The sequence below is a fragment of the Ictidomys tridecemlineatus genome, chromosome 3 (genome assembly GCF_052094955.1).
Source record: "Ictidomys tridecemlineatus isolate mIctTri1 chromosome 3, mIctTri1.hap1, whole genome shotgun sequence".
Classification (NCBI taxonomy): domain Eukaryota; kingdom Metazoa; phylum Chordata; class Mammalia; order Rodentia; family Sciuridae; genus Ictidomys; species Ictidomys tridecemlineatus.
In genome coordinates, this window is record NC_135479.1 from 18,505,931 (window position 1) to 18,523,445 (window position 17,515).

The following is a 17,515-nucleotide window of genomic DNA, read 5'->3' on the forward strand; positions in this document are numbered from 1 at the left end:
TTTCAGTGGTGGAATGTAGGTGGGAAGGCCCGAAGGGTGGGACCCAGGGGGCCAAAGGAGTAATCTGGGCAGGAAGGTCTTCTGAGTCTGCATCTTCAAGTTTGCTGGGGGCTGTTCATTAACACTTCTTTGGGATGGGCTCTGGCCTTGGGCTTTTTCCTGGACTTCATTAACATTCCATGAGTTGTCCTGGTTTCCGGAATTCATTCTCAACATGGCCTCCATTTTAGATCTTACTGGATATTAGACCAGATTTACCTAACTAAACTAACTACCTAACTTTAAATCTGGCTTCACAACCACTTAAGAAAGTAGTGAGACATTGGAAACCAGGACCTGCCCTCCCATCCACGCACACACGTTCTCAGACCTACTCCCCTAGTGGTGCTGGGGAGTAGATCCGCCTAATTAAGAACTTTCTTTTTTTTTTTTTTGAGTGACCTCCAGGGACTCCGTTTTCTCATCCTTAAAATGGAAGACTGTGTTTTTGTGAAGGAGGGTCTGGGTTCTATCTCACATTAGGAAGTATTACAGTTTCCTTTTCTGTAAAACAGGAAGAATAATTTCTTCTCTGTTGGCTGCGAAACTGTTGGGTAAACCATTAACTTTGAGTTCCTTTAGGACCTTGATGGGGGCTGGATCTATGAAGTGATTTTATGCCATTTCCCAGCTTGAGGTGGGAAGGGAATGGAAAGGGCGATTTTCCTTGGACTCTTCAGTTAGGCGACTACTTCATCGGATTGCAAGCTTTCCGCCCTGTAAACCGGGAGTTTTGAGCAGTGGAGAGCCGCAAGGCCTTTTCTCGGGGAAAGCTTATGGTTGGCCTCTTGGCATCCACGTGCTAACCTGGCTGGCTGGGAGGCTCCAGCTCCGGTCCCGACCAGTTGGAGCCTGAGGGGCGGGGAAGGTAGTGACGTCAAATCACCGCCTATCCTCCTTAAAGGCACAGGCTCACTCCGAATTCGTTTTTTGTGTATGTGTGTTAGGACAAAAAAAATCATACGCTCAAAAAAGTTTTAAAAGTGAAATGGAGGTGGCGTCTCGGGTGCGGGGCTGTGCGGGAGAAAAGGTTCTCGCTGAGAATCTGGATCAGAAACGTCGGCACTGGATTTAAGCCCGTCTCACCTGGGGTGGCAGCCGGGTGCAAGGGGAAAAGTTCCTGAAGGTTCGAATTCCGGGCTCTTTAACTTTGAACCTCAGTTTAACCTGCAAAATGGTGCAGCCTAATTCAAAAAAAGTTTTTTGAGCCTTGGAAGACTATGGGAAAATAACCCAACACAAAAATTGTCTGTTCCTTACTCCCCGACTCAATGCTTTCACCGTGTGCTCCAGGAATTCCTGACCCAACCCGTTGTTGAAAATTGCTCAAGGTCTCAGGGGGATGGTACTCGGGTCTCCCGGCACCCGGGTCAACTGTGTCCAAAACGCCTGGCCCGGGTTATGGCTCATCTAACTTAACTGCACACTCACAAGTGCTCTGCAGTTCATAAGGCAGTTTTGGAGCTGCAGTCGCGTTTCACTATCGTAAAAAGGGCGATGTTAATTCCTGCCAGACACTATCGCCATAAAGTAGTAAAACTTCAGCAGGGCGTAGACTGGCCAACGTTTGCCTACGACTGGTGTATTTCCTAGCGACCTCGAAGAACTGATGAGGACACCGAAGAGGCGAACTGTGCGATCGATACCGACGCCGTCTGGAAAGTTGCTGCGAGCGCTGAGACTCCCGGCGCAGTGATCCACAGGGATGTAGGCGGGATGGGGCTTGTGAAAACACGCGTCAAGTGCGGTGCAGCAGCCCGGTCAAGCGTGAGGTGCAGACAGCGACCTTGACCCTCAGGGTTCAAGGAGCACTGGGCAAGGATGGAATCCGCCCGCGAGATAGCGGCGCTAGGGCGGGACTACGGCAGGTGGGGCAAGAGAAAACGAGTGGGTGGGACCTGTGGTACTCCGGGTAGGATACCGGTTGGCCCACGGAGGCGGGGCTTAGAAGCTGTTCGGGGGCGGGGTCAGCTAGACCAATTTCCCAGTCCGCCCTATGCGAGGCGGGCGAGCGCGCGCGCACCCTGCACCGGCCGCGGAGCCGCTGTGGGCCCGATGGGCCCCAGGCGCCGCGCTGCGCGAGCACCGGCTTGGAGCCAGGTGGGCGGGCCGAAGCTGGGGGCCGGCTGGGATCCGAAGCGGGAGTGGGATGTCTGGGGGTCCCTTCGGACTGATTCCAGGCTGGGAACGCTGAGTCGCGGGCCGCTGGGCCCTCTTACCCAACGCTGGGAGGGGGCAGGTCCCGGAGGGTCGGGAACAGGTCTGGACCCTGCCTGTGACCTCTCGGCTGTCCCCATCTTGTATTTTGGGGAGAGAGGCAGAGGAAATGTTTCTTATCCAGGTCTTTGGGCCTGCTCTGTGCGGCCCCGGAATGCAGAGTGTGGGGGAGTGCCAGGCACCCCAGCCAGCAGTCGGGGGGGGGAGGGAAGGCGGACGGACCTTTCTCGACATCAGATTTGTTTACACGTTTCCTTTGATGCCCAGCCCCACTTTTCTTCGCGCAGTAACTCGAGGGGCGCAGGTGCCCACCCCGGGGCTGGGTGCTGTAGCGTGGTCCAGAGGGAGCCGCTCAGTAGTTTTGATCTTTGGGCCGCTAGGGCCAAACCCGGTGTCTGCACTTAAGTGCACAGTAAGCATGTGTGGTGTGGATGAGGAAATGGCATTGGGCCATAATTTCCATTAACCGACTACTCCTGAAGTGCTGGAGTAACCTTGGATAGGTCACCTGTCTTCCCTGAGCCTTAGTTTCCACGTTAGCAAAATGAGACTGACCCCAGCTGTTTTGGAAGGTTATTGTGAGGATTATTGAGGAAATTGCTTGGGTGCACTATAGGGGTGAGCATCGGTTAAAATCCCAAAGAGCTGCCTCATGGCTACCCCTCCCCATGAGGCTTGGTATTCCATTTTTAAAAACTTTTTGGTTTCTATTGGGTGGATAGGACCCAGGCTCCCTCTACATGGTAAGCAAGTGATCTACCATTGAGCCATACTCTCAGCCAAGTTGGTGCTCCATGTGACTGCAGTTTGTTTTTCAGGATTGAAACAACAAGATGGCTGACCAGGACCTGGGGGGCATTAGCCCTTTCCAACAAATGGTGGCCTCAGGGGCTGGGGCTGTGGTCACCTCTCTCTTCAGTAAGACCTGGGAAGATGGGATGTGAGCAGATGGGGATTGGGGTAGACCAAAGACCAAAGGTGGTACCTTTGTCGTGGGGGAGGGTGAAATGGTGGGGTCCTGAAAGGAGCCTTCTCCCCCAGTGACACCCCTGGATGTGGTGAAGGTCCGCTTGCAGTCTCAGCGCCCCTCAGTAGCCAATGGTGAGTACCTGACCATGATGCCAAATGGAGGGGTGGGGATCAGGACAAAGTGAGGATCTCCTGGAAATGGGGTCCTTTAGGTGGGTGGGGAGCTCTCTTGACTTGAGGGGCTGCCTTGTATTTTAGAGCTGACACGTCCCTCCAGACTCTGGAGCCTTTCCTACACCAAATGTGAGTGCCCCAAGCCACAAGGAGTCTGGGAGGGTTAAGGGAGGGAGCGTCCCAGTGTCCTCAGGTAAATTGTGGGCCCCCTAGTCCCTAGTCATGAGCTAGCACTACCTTCAGGTTATGTCCCCTTGCCCTCTGTCCTATACAAGAACATCCATGCAGGGATTCTAGCCTCAATTGGCCTACCAAGGATGGGGACTCACCACCTCCCTGCAAGGTTCCAGGGCCCTGTCATCCTAATACCTCTTCTCCTTCCCCAGCGCCCTCCTCTCTCCCATCCACAGGGAAGTGTCTCCTATACTGCAATGGTGTCCTGGAGCCCCTGTACCTATGCCCAAATGGTACCCGCTGTACCACCTGGTTTCGTGATCCTACCCGCTTCACTGGCACTCTGGTGAGGAGCAGGGAAGAATGATATTGTAAGGCATGTAGAGGCAGCCAGTTCATTTTGGGAAGGGCTTCCCAGAGGAATTAGTGCCTCTGTTAGGTTTTTGTTTTGTTTTGTTTTGTTTTCCTGTATTGGGGTCAAACCCAGGGCTCTGTCCATGTTAGGCAAGTGCTCTACCACTAAGCCATATTCCTAAACTTCCAAAGGCTTTATTATTGTTATTACTTATTTACTTTTTAGTTGTTGATGGACCTTTATTTTATTAATTTGTTTATACATAGTGCTGAGGATTGAACCCAGTGCCTCACACATGCTAGGCAAATGCTCTACCACTGATATACAACCCCAGCCCCCAAAAGGTTTTGAAGGGGGAATTGGGGTCCACCTGGAGCTAACTGATAGGCTATGGGTATGGAGACCTGAGGGACTACTACTTCTCAGGGCTGTGAGCAGAGGCTGAGGGCATTAGGCCAGGTCCCAGCCTGGTCAGCCCATCTCAGGCTTTGTTCATGTCTGTTCTTTCCCCTTTTTTCTGGTGCCCATGTGGCTAGGATGCTTTTGTGAAGATTGTGAGGCATGAGGGCACCAGGACCCTGTGGAGTGGCCTTCCAGCCACCTTGTAAGTAGCCAAGTCCTGGGTATTCCCTTCCTTTGGTGCCTGTTGATACCTTGCTCTCTCTCTCTGTTGGCTGGGGCAGGGGATGCTTGGGAGCCTTTGGGAGTCCTAACTTACCTCTGTCCACATCCCTAGGGTGATGACTGTGCCAGCTACCGCCGTCTACTTCACTGCCTACGATCAACTCAAGACCTTCCTCTGTGGGCAAGCCCTGACTTCTGACCTCTATGCACCTATGGTTGCTGGTGCACTGGCTCGCTGTGAGCATAGGCCTATGCCCTTGATCTCCCTCTGTCCCTGCCTGGACCTGAGCCCAGTCAGTCCCAGTTCCCAGTCCCAAACTGCCACCTTGAGGGTGGGGGGATGTTTTAGACCCCCTGGTCCTAGGGCAGCAGTGGGAACTACCATATGGGACCTGAAATCCGAACTCTTTGCACTGTCCACCCCCTGCAGTGGGCACTGTGACAGTGATCAGTCCCCTGGAACTTGTACGGACAAAGCTGCAGGCTCAGCACGTATCATACCGTGAGCTAGGCACCTGTGTCCGGGCTGCAGTGGCTCAGGGTGGCTGGCGCTCATTGTGGCTGGGCTGGGGCCCTACAGCCCTTCGAGATGTACCCTTCTCAGGTAGGCATCCAGGAGTATAGGGAGTGGGGTATGGGAGTCCTGGAATGTTGTGGCCTCGTCACCTCTTATGAGTGCCCCCTACTTCCCAAGCTCTGTACTGGTTCAACTATGAGGTGGTGAAGAGATGGCTGAATGGGCCCAGACCAAAGGACCAGACATCTGTGGGCATCAGCTTCGTAGCTGGCGGCATCTCAGGGACGGTGAGTTGACTGGACTAGGTTTGAGGCCAGTGGAGGTATCCCTGGGGGCACTTGAGTGTTGATGGAGATGCCCAAGAGAAGAGTCCTCACCAGCAGTACATTACATCAGAGTCCTTAGCCATACCTAGAAGGCCTTTATCCCTCTCCAGGAGCCACCAGTGTGCCAAGGATAGGGGTCATGGGAATGGGGATGAGCTAGCCCTCTTCTCACCCTACCAGGTGGCTGCCATCTTGACTCTACCCTTTGATGTGGTGAAGACGCAGCGGCAGGTAGCGCTGGGAGCTGTAGAGGCTTTAAGAGGTGAGCTCCCAGGCAAGTGGAGTGAGGGGCAGGCAGGGGCCCAAGTGGATTGTGCTGAATCGGCCTTGAATTTGCAGTGAAGCCCCCTCGCGTTGACTCCACCTGGCTGCTGCTTCGGAGGATACGGGCAGAATCAGGCACCAAGGGACTCTTCGCAGGCTTCCTCCCGAGGATCATCAAGGCTGCCCCCTCCTGTGCTATCATGATCAGCACTTATGAGTTTGGCAAAAGCTTCTTCCAGAGGCTCAACCGAGAAAAGCCTCTCGGCCATTAAATGGGGCTAGGAGATGGACTCTAGCTCTTCCCGTGGATCGGGGGCAGGAGGAGACTGAGTCAAGTGCCTTTTCCTCAGCACTCAGGGGACAGGCCTCGTTTCCCTTTTCTCCCAACCAAGAGCCCCAGGTAGGGCTGTCCCCCAACCCTGGGCCATCCAGGCCTTCCTTAGACCCAGCTAGATTCCTGTTGCTCCCCCTTTCCAGGATCATCACTTTCCCACCCCCAAGTTCAAGACCAGATCTGTTCATTGCCTGCCTCTTGTGTTTGCTTTGTGTTTGCTGTAGCTGGGCCTCCAGGAGCCAAGAAGCCCTGAGCTCAGTGTTTCCCTGCCTCTTCATGCTGTCTAAAAATGATGAACTTCTGTGTGGTGCTTCTGTCTGCTGCGGCCAGGCATGGGGGGAGTGGCCTAGGAGGGGTCCTGATGCTGGCTTTGACTGACCAGAGTGGCACCCATGAAGAAGCCCTCCTTAACTTAGGGAGGGTCAAGTTGAAGACCCAAAATTGAGGGAGGTGACAAGTTGACATTGTGGCCATGAGGTCCCTTCAGCATGGACCCAGTGTGTTAGAAGAGAGACATCTCCCCAAAAGCACACTTAGGTGACAGGGAAAGACAGGCAGTTTTTTAACTGCCAGGCTCCGGCTAATGGACACATTTGCAACTTTGGGCTAAAGCTGAAATGGTTGGACCTGTGGCATGGAAACACCCCCCAGGGCTGACTCTTATCCTGTCCCTAGAGGGTTCTATCTCTTCTACCTGGTGATGAGCAGGTATTAAAAGAGGTCAGGTTGGGGCTTGGGCTGTAGCTCAGGGGCTGAGTGCTTGCCTAGCATGTGTGAGGGACTGAGTTTGATCCTTAGCCTCACATAAAAATAAACAAAGGCATGCTGTCCATCTAAAACTACTAAAAATAGCAACAACAAAAGATTTTAAAGAGATCAGTTGATCAAGCACAGTGGCACATGCCTGTAATTCCAGCAACCCAGAAGGCTGAGGCAGGAGGATTGCAAGTTCACAGCCAGCCTCAGCAAATTAGCAAGGCCCTAAGCAATTTAACCAGACCTTGTCTCAGAATTTTTTTAAAAAGGGCTGGGTGTGATTAAGTGCCCCTGGGTTTATCCCTTGTACCAAAACAATAAAAGAAGTCAGGTTGAAGTGGCATTTTCACGTCTTGGTCCTGCCCTGGGCAGACTTCATGACTTATAACATGTCATACAGAAACCCCTCTCCCTAAATTGTCATGGCCCATTTGGAACAAGTTGATTCTGCTAACAGTGAGCCTTACCTTGTTACAGGCCTGGTACTGGCTCTACTGCTTTCTGAACTTGGCATGGGGCCCTATCCCAGACCCCCACAGATGAGGCCACCCTCAGTCCTCTGGTTTTTATTTGCCTGGTCCCCCCAGATCCCCCATGTGGGGGCGAGGAAGGAGTGACTCCAGAGGGTACATAAGGACAGACAGAGAGGCAGGGCAGCAGGGTCGCCAAGGCTGGGCCTCCATCTCTTGAGAGTGGGAGATGAGCGAAGGAGAGTCCAGAGGGATTCAGCTAGGCCTCAGGACCACCAGAATAATGGAGTGGCTTCCCCAGTAGTCCCTGTGGCCTTGGTCTTCCTGCCTCCCGCCCCCACTGCTTCCCTTTACAGCCCCGGCCTCTTTGGGCAGGAAAGCTAAAACAGGCAAGAAGCAGGGGTTGGTTATCTTTTCCTCAGAGACCCCTGGCTGGGTGGGCAGCATTCTCTGGAAGGGCAGCCTGGACTGGGGGATTCAAGGAAAAGTGGCAGGTGTCCATGGCCCCTGGCAGGTGGGGCTGGCATTGCCCACGCCGCTTCTCAGCTGGGGCTCAGTGCTGGACTGCCCTCGGGACTGTCGCTCACCAGGCACTCGTTGGATTTGAAGCTCGCCAGGGACTTGCAGCTGGGAATGGAGGCCAGGGAGCCGCAGAGGCCCAGCATGGAGGGCGTGGGGTCCTTTCCTGGGAAGAAAGGGCGGGTGAGGCGGGACCAACCATTCTGCTTGTGTGTGAGTTGGGAGAGGGGTATGCAGGGTGGGCAGTGAAGGGACAGCCCTCAGGTCACCCACTGAGACTTTCTTGATCTCTTCTGGAGCATTTGTCATTTTCAATTAAACCTTGATTAAGCACCTGTTTCTGTCATGCACCATGCTGGGGACACTGTATTGTAATCATCAGTTTATGTCTCTCTCCCCCTGAGGTTCGTTCTCTTTTGATCCCTTTATTAATCACGCAGTGAGCAGTTGCTCTGTTCCAAGCACTGGGGATACAGAGAACGGAGAGACGTGGTCCCTGCCCTCAAGGAGCTCACAGTCTGGTGGGGGAGACAGACACACAGACAATCACAAACACAGTGTGGTGGGTTACATGTCCACAGCCTGCCTTGTCTCAAAGAAGATCTAGGGTCATCCAATACAGTGTGGTTATAAAAAAGACAGGAAGTCCAGCACAGGGAGAGCTAGGATGGGAAAAACAAGATGAAGCCAGGGGTGAGGGCAACACAACGCATGCGTTGAAGTCCTGGGTATTCGCTCGAAGGGAGCCACTAATTTGGCTCAGAGCTTCCTGGCAGCCAAAGAAAAGGGGGAAACAATGGTCAGGCAAGCAGTTCACAGTGTGCATAAGAGTAAATTAGGCTGAGGGATTCCCCAAGAATTTGTGAGCCCCATGAGGCTGTCATATCAAAAAGCCATTGAGCCCTCACCATAAGCCAACAATGGTGATCATTTTACCAACATTGCCAGGACCGGTGGGAACAGGGCTCAGCAATATAGAGTGACTGGCTAAGCTTTCACAGCTTGGGAAAGGCATGGCCAGGATTTGCATTGGGTTCTGTCTAACACCCCAAACCAAGCTCTTCACTGCTGTCCTAAATGCTCAAGAAGGGCTGAGTATGAGGGACTTGGCCAGGGCCTGCCTGACTGCAAACGGCTGAGGCCCTTCCTAGAGGGGTGCTGAATGCCAGGGTGGGGGGCTCACCGATGGGGCCCCAGGGCTCTTCGTCCCGCTTGCCCTCTCCTAGGCGCTGGGAGTCAGAGCTCAGACTGGCCTCAGCTGACAGAGGTTCGGTGCTCATGTAGCTGTGTCTGTAGTAGAGCAGAGAGAGGTGGTGCTGGCAGAGGCCTACAGCCCCAGGCCATTCTTCCCTGGGGGCCCAACACTCAGCCCCAAGCTAAGCCTACTTGGGACTTACCTCCTGTAGAGCTTGGATTTGCTGGTACCCTCAGCCCCATTGAGTGTTCCCAGCGAGGGCCACTGGCTGACCAGGGGTGTTGTGAGTTCCTTGGAAGCCTGGGTCAGGGGGGCGTGGTCACCAGGGATCAGACCTGTCCTGGGAGGGGGAGGGGGGTCAGGCCTGGCTGAGAAAGGGAGCAGAAATAGGGAAGGGGGACTCAGCAGGAAAAGGGTTGGAGCAAGGGTTAGGAAGGAAACCTGAGTAGCAAAAAGGTGGAAACAATGTTGGGGTCACTGGGACAGACCCAGGCAAGCATGGAGATGGCACTAGTGGTTGTTGGAATGGAGTTGTAGGAGTCGGTTGGGATGGTGTGTGTATGGGGGGGTGGGGGACAGTGGAGAATAGTAAGTCATAGGAGATGGTGCTGAAGGATCAGGATTAGGGAGATTAGGGAAGAAAAATTACAAAAATCTTTATGGGGATCCATAGGGGTGAGGTAGGGGTCTCCGGGGTGCAGCATTAGAGGACCTACGATGCAGATCCGGGTGTTAAACAGTGGAAATGATAATAATCACATTGAAGGTCTCTGAGTGACAGAGGTCCTGTGAGTAAATGTTGGGGTCCCAGCATTAATGTAGGATGGCCACTCTAGCTGATGTGGGGAATTGAGGGGACTGTGGGAGGTCACTGGCTCTTATGTTGAGGATAATGTTTGGAAGATATTTCCCAAATCTCAGAGCAGAGGTGATGACATCTGTGAACTGATGCAGGTGAGTTGGAACGCTGGTGTCAGGAAAGGTGATCCTAGCCAGTGGGGCTGGTGATGGGGTTCACCGGGATGATGTGTCGGGGATCAGGGGCCAGGACAGGCGGCCGCGCTCACAGCTGCTCCTGCAGCTCAAGGATTACGCCCTCCAGCTCCCGCTTCTCGCGCTGGTTCTGCGCCGCAGCCTCCTCCAGCTGCAGCAACAGCCGCCGATTCTCCGCCTCCAGGTCCTTCAGCTGCGACTCGCGCAGTCGCACCAGCTCCTCCAGGTAGCCCTGTGGGGCGACGGCTCACCCTGAGCGGGTCCCAGCTACTGCCCTGACCCTGCTCACCCAGGTCGCTCCACCCCGGGCAGCTCCCGCGCCCCAAGCCACGCGTCGCGCACCTTCTGCGCATAGACGATGCGGAACTTCTGCTCCATCTTGTGCCACTTGTTGTACCAGCTGTCCTCGTCAGTGACGAGCGGCAGGTAGGGGTGTTCGGGCGAGTTGTCCTCGCTCGTGCTGCTCTCAGCGCTGTGCCGCTCCTCCTCGTCCGTCAGGTAGTCGTAGCTTGCGGGAGGGAGCAGTGGGTAGGGCCAGCCCTGCACTGCCCCAGCCTCGTCCTGTACCCACCCGGGTGTGGACTAGGATGATGCTGTGCCCCGCCTCCTGTCCGCCAGCACAGTACCCACCTCAATAATGGGCGCTCACCTCTGGGTGAACTTTAAATAGGGCGTGTAATCGATGACCACGGGAGTCTTCCCGTCCAGAACTTCGCCCTTTAGACAGAAGCTGGGGCGGAAGAGCCAGAGTTGGGGGAGGGAACGGGAATGCGAACATTTTGGAGGAAAACAGCCCCCTTGCCCCCGCTACCACCATGCAGACCCCACGACCCACCTGAAGTCGATGACGCTCAGTCCTATCAGCATCCCGGTGAGGAGAGTAGCCTCCTCCCGCAGCATGATGGCCCCAGAGTCATAGAACCGCCTGTGAGGAGCCGGGAGGGACTGCAGGTACAGCTATGACCGAGGAGCCCCGCTCCCAGGATCATGGGGTTTACTACAAACTTCCTGCTCAGTACTAGGGGGTGGGTCTTGTCTTCCCCTCAGACTGGGGCTCCTTGGGGCTAGTGCAGGTGTCCCAGCTTACTGGAATGTGTTCTCTTAAGAGACTTCTCCATCCTCTCATGTAACTAATCCCCACCAAGTGCTTGGTCACCTGATCCTTTAAATCTTAAGCATTTTATGCTTGGCATACAGTAGGTACTCAAAAAATAAATCACTCTGAAATGATAGGAATAGATTGAAGTAAAAACGTAAATTGAGTGTGGCCATGTGACAGGTGGAGGTACATGCCCAGGGCTGTACCCAATGTCCCACAAACCTTCCTGCACAAGCACATTCTGCCTTATTCCCCTGCCCCAGGAACTCAGTCTCTGGGAACCCTCAGTTTAGGGATTAAAGCTCCCCACATGGGGTCTGTGTGTTCTTGGGAAGTAAGTATAGAGCTGCTGCATTGTTTGAGGAACTTCACAAACTCAGTAGGGCCATGGGCACAGGGTCATAGGTCAAGGCACAGGGCCAAGGAGTAAAACAGACCATGGTTGAGGCTTCTTCAGAATTGTGTCCAAGAGTAGAGCTATGCATGTGGGGAAGGCACTGGAAATAAAGGCAAAAAATGGGCAATAAAATGTGACCTGGTAGTGTTGGTGATGATGCTAAGGTTGACCCAGAGTGGTCTGGAAAAAGTCCCATTGGGACTACAAGTCTCAGTGCATGCTGGGACTTGTAGTTCAAGTACTAAAGGTTGTTGCTGGAACTTATGTTCAGGCAACACTGGGACTTATGGTCCAAGCTGCCTATGGGTCTGACCTGGTAGTCCGGACGTCCCGCAGGGCTGTGGTGATATATTCTGACAAGCGCTTCTCCATCAGTGCTACCCGGATCCATGCCCGACCCTGCAAACATGCTCACATTTACTTGTCCCAGAGGGACCCATATGTCCAGCATCAGGTGTGGCCCTTCTCCCCAGTGCTTTGGGCAAGGGGTAAAGATCAAGGAGCAGGCAGGCACACTGTGTCCAGAGCAGGAATTAGTTGCCTTGGCCCTGCCCACCTCAGGCCCCTCACCTTGGCTCGGGCAGTACTGATGTTTTCCATGTTCTCGATGCTGCTCACACAGTTGTTGGGCACTTTGCTGCAGGCCAACCGGATATAATCCCAGAAGCCCCGCTGCCCATCTGAGCTGAACCAGCTCACTGGACCTGCTGGGGCACAGGCTGAGCCAGGGCAGGGAGGGGGCTCAGCAAAACCAGGGAGTTTGGAGAGGATCCACATAATGAGGAACTTACATGCATCAGTATAAGAAGCCACACCCACATATCCCACCTCCCCAAATGTATGTGCACACATGTGTGCACACAAAGGGCATGCCAGCACATAGCTGCATGCACAGTGATGGCAGAAGCCCTGCTCCTTTCCCCAGCTGTGCACATGAGCTGTATATGGCCCAGAATGGGGGGCCAGGGTCAGTAATAGGGTTCAGAAATCCATGGAGGATATCAGAGTGGGGTGCCTAGAAGCTAAAGGCTGGAAGTTGGAAGGGCTGGGGAATGAGGGGCAGGAACTCAGGCCCACCTTTGAAACGGTGGCTGAGGATCTGCTCCAAAATGGCTGCAAAATTAACAAACTCCTCAGATGAGTCATCGATGGGCTCTGCTGTGTACTTCTCCAGCAGGGTTTTCACAGAGAACCTGGTTGGGGGTAGGGAGATGGGGCAGTGGGGGGTCAGGTGAGAAGATAGGGTGATGGTGGTAGAGGAAAGGTGTCAGGCAGAGAGGGAGTGACTGGCAGAGAAGAGGTTATGAAGGGCATGGATATTGTGGGGTGGTAGGTGAGACTAGGAGGACCATAGGTATGCCATGGCATGTGGTGTGAGAGGGTAGCAGATGTGTGTGTGTGGGGGGGGATGACAGGTAGGAGACTGACAAAGTGGGTGACAGGAGAGGTGACAGCCAGAGAAAGGAAGCTTCAGGAACAAGGTATGAGAGGGGATGAAACAATAGGTAGAAAGATGAGGCACCAAGAGCTAGGAGGCTGTCCCCAACCCCTTCCTTCTGGACTACCCTCAGAGTTGTATTCTCTTGTGTATGAGCTGAGGGTCGACCAGGAGTCAGAAACTGGTTTGTGACCCTGTCCTGAGCTGTCTTCTGTTGTTGCTGGAGCAACCTTCCATTCCTCAGGGGATGGGGCCAGTCACCTGTGCCTGGGCATGTGAGTTGGCATATGCACATGGAGCATGGGCGTGCATGGGTGGCCAGGTGGGCTCTCAGCCCACAGATGTCCTCCTCCCCATGTTTCCTTCCTGGCTTTGTCACCCACATACCAGCTGCCCAGAACTAGGCAGTGCAGAGCAGGGTAGAGGGAGGTGCAGGGTATGGGTCTGAAATGCACATTGGGTGGGAGGGGACATTGGCAGCAGATCCTTGAAAGGGGAATGGGGGCAAAGACATTGGCTTCTTAGGGAGGCAGGGAACCAAGGGAAGATAGTAAGTCTGAGTGCCTAGAGCCAGGCAGCCCCCATCCTGCTCCTCAGTGCTGCTGGGTGCCTCCTGCTCCCTCTGCAGTCCCTGCCCTACAGTCTCCACCTGCCACCCCTGCAGTGGAGTGGAGCAGGGGTAAGCACATGGTTTCTAGCATCCCATTATCTCGCTGTTATGAGTGGCAGAGAAGGGATGGGGTGTCCAGGGATATGGAACATCCTTGGAACCCTCCTTTCATCTTTGTTAATCAAGCTCTATAATGTGCCAAATGAGGAGTCAAGCAGGTCTGTCTGATTCCAAAGCTCTTGTTATTTCTGCTATGTCTTGTGGCCTCCTGGCAGCTGTCACAATTACTGAGGACCTGAACAGCTTCTGACTCCTTAGCCCTCCACTCTGCAACCCTCCAGTTCTGGAGCATTGGCCTCTGAGGCTTTCAAACCAATGGCATTGCCAAGCCTGTGTCCCTCATTTTCCCTTTAGGCTTAGAATGGGTCTGGCTTGAGATCAGAGCCAGGTCAGTGTTGAGTCACGTTAGAGGGGGTCGTCCTGCTCAGTTCAAATCCTATTTGGTTGGGTGAAAACAGGAATACTAGTTCTTGCCTCATTTAATTTTAGTTCAGATCCCAGGCAGGGATGAGGGAGGGTAAGTGTGCACAAGCTGCTGGGCAGGGGTGATGAGAGCTGGGCCACTAATGGAAGGCTGGCCCTGCTGGGAGGAAGCCTGTGTTCAGGAAGTTATCTGGGTTTCATTATACACCCCCTCTCAATTTGATTTCTCTGGGTCATCCGGGTCACACCTTGATAGGGGCCTAGGGCTGGCTCAGTATGGCAGCCATCTACCATCTGTCCTCAGGGGTGCTGCAGAGCTGGTCATCGCCCCCAGGGAATCCCATGGTGTGTTCCCTCTTAGGAGGTGCAGTGACTGCAAGTTGCCATGGAGACAGGGAGGCCAGGGCCCAGGGGAGACTGCTGCCTGCTAAAGGGAGCCAGTTCTGGGAGGCGGAGGTGAACCACGTGATAGTGGAAAGGCAGCAGGGGTCCCCTAGGGTTTCTGAGCCTTTTTCATGTCCCCAGTCCCCCAAATTTTAACCTTATCCCCCAGCTCTAAGCTACCTCCAGTCTACCTGAACCTCTGCGTCTCTAGTCTAGGCCAAGGGGAGTTCGTTCCTTTTCCCATGCACTCAAGGGGCCCGGTTCACCTGATAGGCAAGAGAAAGGAGAGGAACCTAGGAGGTCAAAAGCCAAGAGAGGAACATGAAAAGTGGCATCAGGACAGGACTGATTCTCTGTGCAAGGCACTGGGCTAGGCTCCTATAAACTAGGCCATTACCATTTTTTGGTATGGCTTTTATATCTAAAATGGGTATGATGAGGGACCTAAGGCCCAGAGTGGTCGGGAGTCATTTCCAAGGTTGCAAAGCTAATACTTGAGGTAAAAACATGAACGTAGGTCCATCTGGCCTCAAAGACAGAAATCTTCACTTTATACCACACAGACAAGATTTGGGGAATGAGGGTGGAGGCAGCAGCTCATGCTTTGGGCTGGGTCATTGCTGTATTCCTTCTTTCCATAACATTCCAGGCATCTTTACAGAGGTCTGATGTGCAAAGCTCTGTGCAAGTCACTAGGGATGTGATGGAGTGAGACAGATGCAGTGTGATTGGATGTGTGCCCAGGAACCTGGAAACAGCTTTGGGAGCCAGAAGCCAGGGCATCAGGTGGACGCTGACTCCTGGGAGAAAAAGGGCTGAGACCATGTGCAGGCAGGTGAGGTGGCAAGGGAAGACAACCCAGTCCTGCACTCAGGAGCACCCTGCCCTGAGAGAGGAACACTTGGTGGGCATCGGGCAGAGGAGGCTACAGATGGAGAAGGCAGCTGGCATGGAGATCCCAGAAGGGATGTGCAGGTGGGGGCCCAGGGAGAGACTGAGTGGCTGGCCATTTTGCTGGCTTCAGGGTTAAGAGAGGGAGGGTGAGTCACACTGCAGGGTTGAAGTGGGAAGGATAGCTTCCTGGGCCCCAAGAAATGGGAAGAATTTTCCCAAACCTGCCACAGCCCCACCCTCAGGAACCAATGCTTCTGACCTCCCAATTTCCTCCCCTTGAACCCAGGGACCCAGGCTTCTGTGGGTAGGCCCTGGGTTCTTCTTACAGCAGAGCAGTGTCCCTCACCCTTTACTGGACAGGTTCAGGGCCTTTGCCCACATGCCCAGTTGACTATCACAGGCTGGGGCTGCCCAGAGCCAGAGTAAGGAGGACCCTTACTCCAGGGTCTAGCATTAGGAGCTCTCCCAGGAAATCCCTGCCTGGGAAAGGCCAGGCTGACAGGGGTGGCAATGAGGGTACTTAGAAGGCATTCTTTCCCCCCATGGGTTCCCCACTGCCCACCCTGCTCCCCACTCCCAGAAGAGGAGCCAGCCATCTCCACCCCTCCCCCTCACACACAATGTCACTTCCTGGTTCTCACAGGAAGCTGCAGTGCCAATTAAACACCCCTCACCCCGCCAGGCCCCAGGCTGGGAATAGGCCTGGATTGGCCTAAAAGGATAAGGACCAGACTTCCCACAGCCCTCCGGCTCAGGGCTTGGGAGAAACAGAGGACACATTCCTTTTAACCCTTTGCACCCCCCCCCCCCGCTTTTCTCCGTGGCTGCTGGGCACCCTCCCTCCAGCATGCTCAGCCCAGGGTTCCGAAGCTGGCCCCAACCCCTTTCCCTGACACACCACCCCCGCCAGCCAGCGGCGCCCACCTGCACACGGTGATCAGGTTCCTACGCTCCACGGCCACGTTGCGGGAAGACGCTTTCTTGGAGGATAGCCCCAGAGCCATGGTGGTCTGGACAAGGCTCGCTTCCATCCAGATGTGCGGCCACTGATGCCGCCGCCCGCTGCCCCCTACCCCTCCCGGCGCCCCGGCCCCCTCGCCGGATCACGGCTGGGCCCTCTGTCCACCAGGGCCCATCGACCTCTCCACCGCCATCCCTGTGCCTTTACGCCGGGTGCCGGGTCCCCTTGCTCCCTCCCCCGGCGGCGATTCTGGAGCAAAACAAGGCCGGGGAGGGAGCTCTCCGAGGTGCTGAGCCGGGGCCCGTCACCCCCTCCCCCAGCCGCCCGCCCCCCCTCGGCCGGTGACGTCAGAGCCATCGGGCTCCGCCCCCCAGCAGACCGGGGACCAATCCGCAGTGGGTGCAGGGTCTGGGGGAAGGGGGAAGAGCTGGGGGCCCCTGGGAGAGCGGAGGGGGTCCTCGCAAGAGGGCGAAATTGCCCGCAGGAACAGAGGGGCCTGTCCTTCACCTCCACACTCGAGGCCCGGGCTGCTCTTCGCGTTTCTGAGCTCCTACGCCCCTACTCCCTTATTTCTGACGTGTGATCGGTGATGTCTCTCTGTGATTTCTCCTTGTCGCCTGGGGAATGTAGGTGCTCACCACCTGTACCTAATCCCACCCCACCCCCACTCACTCAGCGTTAGCATTCTGAGCCTCTGGCTGCATTCGGGGTGCAGGTGGCCCTAAGGTGCTAACGCAGGAGGCTAAGGAGCAGAGACACTGCGTGTCTATCTATATATGTCCGGGAAGGGTTTGTGTGCACCAGTCTGGCAAAGCCATCTCTTCTGGGGTTTGGGATGGAGAATGAGAACCCAGAATAAACCAACTAAACCCAGCGCGTGGAACCAATAGGACAGAGATGGCGGGGATACTGTCAGCTAAGGCCCTGGGCCGTGTGGAGGTTCCCAGCAGTAGAGCTGGTGTCCACAGTGGTGCCAAGGCAACTGGAGGGGTTAGCAGCCAACTCCCTCACACCACCCCCAGGGCCAGCTGGCCTAAGCGTTAACCCTTTGGCTACCGGCATTGCTGCACAGTGCCTTTATCCCTCTGAATGGGTCATTGATCCTGCGCAAGGCTGGGCGGGCGGCGGTGGTGTGGGGCGGGTGGTTGCAGCTTTTACTAGGAGGTGGGAGAATGAAGGCATAGTCTGGCTTCTCTGCAGCCCTTGGCCTCCATATTGTTCTCTCACCTGCCTCACTCCTCTGTTCAACTTGTTCTAGGATTCAAACATTACCTGTGTTTTTGAATTGGGTTGCTTGTGTTTTTGCTGTTGAGTTTTAGGAGT

General features: G+C 54.8%; 2 protein-coding genes across 10 annotated transcripts; one reads left to right on the forward strand and one right to left on the reverse strand.

The window, feature by feature from the left end:
* The first annotated feature begins 2,003 nt into the window (after nucleotides 1-2,003).
* Nucleotides 2,004-6,294, forward strand: Slc25a39 (solute carrier family 25 member 39). Of its 4 annotated transcripts, none has more exons than XM_078041983.1 (11): nucleotides 2,004-2,139; nucleotides 3,075-3,174; nucleotides 3,298-3,357; nucleotides 3,484-3,528; nucleotides 3,786-3,919; nucleotides 4,465-4,532; nucleotides 4,665-4,789; nucleotides 4,983-5,156; nucleotides 5,247-5,356; nucleotides 5,576-5,657; nucleotides 5,735-6,294. In XM_078041983.1, the coding sequence occupies exons 2-11, from the start codon at nucleotides 3,090-3,092 to the stop codon at nucleotides 5,929-5,931; spliced, it is 1,080 nt and encodes a 359-aa protein (XP_077898109.1). In that variant the 5' UTR covers nucleotides 2,004-2,139; nucleotides 3,075-3,089; the 3' UTR covers nucleotides 5,932-6,294. The 4 variants fall into 4 exon arrangements, with proteins under 4 accessions (XP_077898109.1, XP_077898110.1, XP_077898111.1 ...); XM_078041984.1 differs by having other exon boundaries at nucleotides 3,810-3,919; XM_078041985.1 differs by lacking the exon at nucleotides 3,484-3,528 and having other exon boundaries at nucleotides 3,810-3,919.
* A 1,006-nt stretch (nucleotides 6,295-7,300) lies between these two features.
* Rundc3a (RUN domain containing 3A) lies at nucleotides 7,301-16,512 on the reverse strand. Of its 6 annotated transcripts, none has more exons than XM_005328113.5 (11): nucleotides 16,156-16,512; nucleotides 12,500-12,615; nucleotides 11,993-12,141; nucleotides 11,736-11,821; nucleotides 10,762-10,851; nucleotides 10,576-10,656; nucleotides 10,269-10,434; nucleotides 10,001-10,158; nucleotides 9,136-9,273; nucleotides 8,922-9,028; nucleotides 7,301-7,904 (listed from the first exon to the last, which is right to left on the reverse strand). In XM_005328113.5, the coding sequence occupies exons 1-11, from the start codon at nucleotides 16,260-16,262 to the stop codon at nucleotides 7,762-7,764; spliced, it is 1,341 nt and encodes a 446-aa protein (XP_005328170.1). In that variant the 5' UTR covers nucleotides 16,263-16,512; the 3' UTR covers nucleotides 7,301-7,761. The 6 variants fall into 6 exon arrangements, with proteins under 6 accessions (XP_005328170.1, XP_021584003.1, XP_021584002.1 ...); XM_021728328.3 differs by having other exon boundaries at nucleotides 11,993-12,126; nucleotides 16,156-16,447; XM_021728327.3 differs by having other exon boundaries at nucleotides 11,993-12,129; nucleotides 16,156-16,447.
* Nucleotides 16,513-17,515: the final 1,003 nt, after the last annotated feature.

Coding starts and splice junctions, on each gene's coding strand:
- Rundc3a (XM_005328113.5), bottom strand. CDS start 16,262: ATGGAAGCGAGCCTTGTCCAGACCACCATGGCTCTGGGGCTATCCTCC. Junction 12,616..16,155: donor AACCTGATCACCGTGTGCAG/GTGGGCGCCGCT, acceptor ACCCCCAACCAG/GTTCTCTGTGAAAACCCTGC. Junction 12,142..12,499: donor CCTCAGCCACCGTTTCAAAG/GTGGGCCTGAGT, acceptor GCCCTGGCTCAG/CCTGTGCCCCAGCAGGTCCA.
- Slc25a39 (XM_078041983.1), top strand. CDS start 3,090: ATGGCTGACCAGGACCTGGGGGGCATTAGCCCTTTCCAACAAATGGTG. Junction 3,175..3,297: donor TGTGGTCACCTCTCTCTTCA/GTAAGACCTGGG, acceptor CTTCTCCCCCAG/TGACACCCCTGGATGTGGTG. Junction 3,529..3,785: donor GAGCCTTTCCTACACCAAAT/GTGAGTGCCCCA, acceptor CTCCTTCCCCAG/CGCCCTCCTCTCTCCCATCC.